Source organism: Myotis brandtii, unplaced genomic scaffold (genome assembly GCF_000412655.1).
Source record: "Myotis brandtii unplaced genomic scaffold, ASM41265v1 scaffold540, whole genome shotgun sequence".
NCBI classification, from domain to species: Eukaryota; Metazoa; Chordata; class Mammalia; order Chiroptera; family Vespertilionidae; genus Myotis; species Myotis brandtii.
In genome coordinates, this window is record NW_005369990.1 from 1,518,871 (window position 1) to 1,521,470 (window position 2,600).

General features: G+C 41.6%; 1 protein-coding gene across 4 annotated transcripts in view; it reads left to right on the top strand.

The window, feature by feature from the left end:
• DOCK7 (dedicator of cytokinesis 7) overlaps positions 1–2,600 on the top strand; it is a 164,254-nt gene that overhangs the window by 65,484 nt on the left and 96,170 nt on the right. For all 4 annotated transcript variants that reach the window (XM_014549256.1, XM_014549257.1, XM_014549258.1 and 1 more), the window contains one exon: positions 1,235–1,352. In XM_014549256.1, coding sequence (XP_014404742.1) covers positions 1,235–1,352 — 118 coding nt within the window. The remainder of the gene's footprint in view (positions 1–1,234; positions 1,353–2,600) is intronic.

Here is a 2,600-nt window from a genome sequence, read left to right on the forward strand (position 1 = left end):
TAGCCACCATCTTTGTTGGCGGTTAATTTGCATATCTCGCTGATTAGCCAATGGGAGGCGTAGCGAAGGTATGGTCAATTTCAATCTTTGTCTATTATTAGATAGGATAATAGAAGGCTGATATGCAAATTGTCCTCTTGTCCCCTTGAATGGGAGTTTGACTGGGAGTTCGACCAAGGACCGGGCCGGCCAACTGCCCACAGCCCCTCCCACTTGCCGGCCCCACCCCCTGATTCCCCCCATCCTGATCGGGGCTGGGGCCGGCCAGACTTCACCCATGTACGAATTTGTGCACTGGGCCTCTAGTTTCTTTATAATTATTTGTAACTATGTCCTATTATAAGAAATGTAGTGAATTTCTTTGAGCACACCCATTTCTACAAGTGTGTAGTTTTCTCCTTAGACTAGAGGTGGGTTTGTTGGATGAAAGAGTGTATTCACTTAAAATTTCTATATTACCCTACCGCCTTCCAGAAAATTTAGACCTATTTTTGTTGCCCTACAGTCCATTAGCAGGGTTTTATTATTATTGAAGTTTTGTTTATCAGCTGTCATCACTAGTCTTCAGGTAAAGTATCTCTCATTCTTTTTTTTTTTTTAGCTCTTTCTTTTGGTGAATTATTTCTCCTCTGTGTTTGTAGCAGGAACTATTAAAATTGTGGAAGATACAAGATCATAAACTGGACATGAAGTCAAATGCATAGTAATACGTGATTGTCTCATAGTAACTACCTATTGCTGATCGTTATACTTACCATAATTGTCATATATGTTTTTAACAATAATGTTGAATATTATACCTCTTAAATCCTTGATCACATTTATACAAAAGGCGCATTTAAAAATGTCATCCTACTTACATCTGCGTGGAGAACCTAAGAGAATATTAGAACTGTCTTTTAATTTCTTAATAATGTTTCAGTCCATACTCCTTTATTTCCCAAAAGCCATTTGTAGGGGAAAGAACATGTGTTTGGAAGTCTGAACTGTATTCTGATTTCAGCTTTGCCACATACTTGGTTGTATATGAAAATTCCTTAACTTTTTGGGGCCGCAATTTGCAAAATTGGGGTACATTTATTTGAATGATTGCTCTAAGGGTCAAATAAAACATTGTATGTGAAAATACTTAGCATAATAGCTAGCAAATATTAATAATTATATCTCTTTTGTGACATGTTTGATAGTGTTTTTAGATATGTATTCACTTTCGTGTATACTATTGCCTTCACAGAAATCTTCTCTACGTTTACCCTCAGAGCCTCAATTTTGCCAATCGTCAAGGTTCTGCCAGAAATATAACAGTGAAAGTCCAGTTTATGTATGGGGAGGATCCAAGCAATGCCATGCCGGTAATAAATGTTCTTTACTTTTCCTATTCTTCATATATCGTTCAAATAGACAACTTTGTGGTATCACTGGGTTGGCAGGTCTAACCTGGAAATTAATGTGATCTTGTAAACCAAATTTCTAACTGCATTACTTCCTGTACAGATAATCATAAATTTATTTGCAGTCTTATTTTTTGAGGATTTGGTATATGCAAGGCACTCCCAGAAATACAAAGATGAATAAAGACTTATAATCTGGAGGATATAAGACAAATACATAAAATTCTAAAATAGTTGCTTTCAAAAGAAGGTCAGATCATAATTACTTCGGCTACTCTAACAAAGCACAGATACCTTTCCTCTATCTTGGCATCTGGATTATTCTCCTCCTTTAGAATGAAAGGCCAGACAGCGGAGGTGGAGAGTAATGGGTGGTATAGTTTAAAATGTTCTCCAGCTGATTTTAATATGATGGTTCTTCCCATCTTTTTTTGAGAAATTCTGGCTATAGATCTCAACCTTGGCTGCATATTATACCCACCTGGGGAGCTTTAAAAAACATCAGTGCCCAGACTGAATCTAATTCCAATTAGATTAGAATCTCTGCATGTGGGAACCAGGCAGGTATCAGTAGTTTAAAATCTTCCCTAGGGATTACATTTTGTAGCCAGTATTGAGAACCAAGGTCTGTGCTAATTATAGACTAGTGGCCTGGTGTATGAAATTTGTGCACATTAAAAGGGGATTAATTAGAGGAAATATTTTAATATTGCTATTTGCCCTTTCTCTATAATAGAAGTGTCAGAGATGAAAGAAAATTAGTAAAATGTATATGAAAATCTCCCTCCTGTCAGAGTCTGGGGCACACCTCGGGACCTAGAGTCAAGTCCCCACCCACCTCCCTCACGTGCTTTGAAAATGCAGGAGACCCAGACCCGAACAGCCCCACCCCCATTGGATGAGACCTAGACACAGTCAGCCCCACCCCCATCAAGCCTCTCTTGGGGGAGGTCACAGCCTCAGGTCCCCCAGCCCAGCACCAGGGCGGGGGGCATGCCCTGAGGTCCGCTATCAATCCCCACCGGGCAGGGGGCGTGGCCTAAGGTCCCCGGCCCGGCACCAGGGTGGGGGGCATGGCCTGAGGTCCCTGGCCTGGTGCCATGGTGGGGGGTGTGGCCTGAGGTCCTACATCAAGCCCCGCCAGGCAGGGGGTGTGGCCTGCGGTCCCCCATCAAGCCCTGCCTTGTGGGGGACGCAGCTTGAGATCCC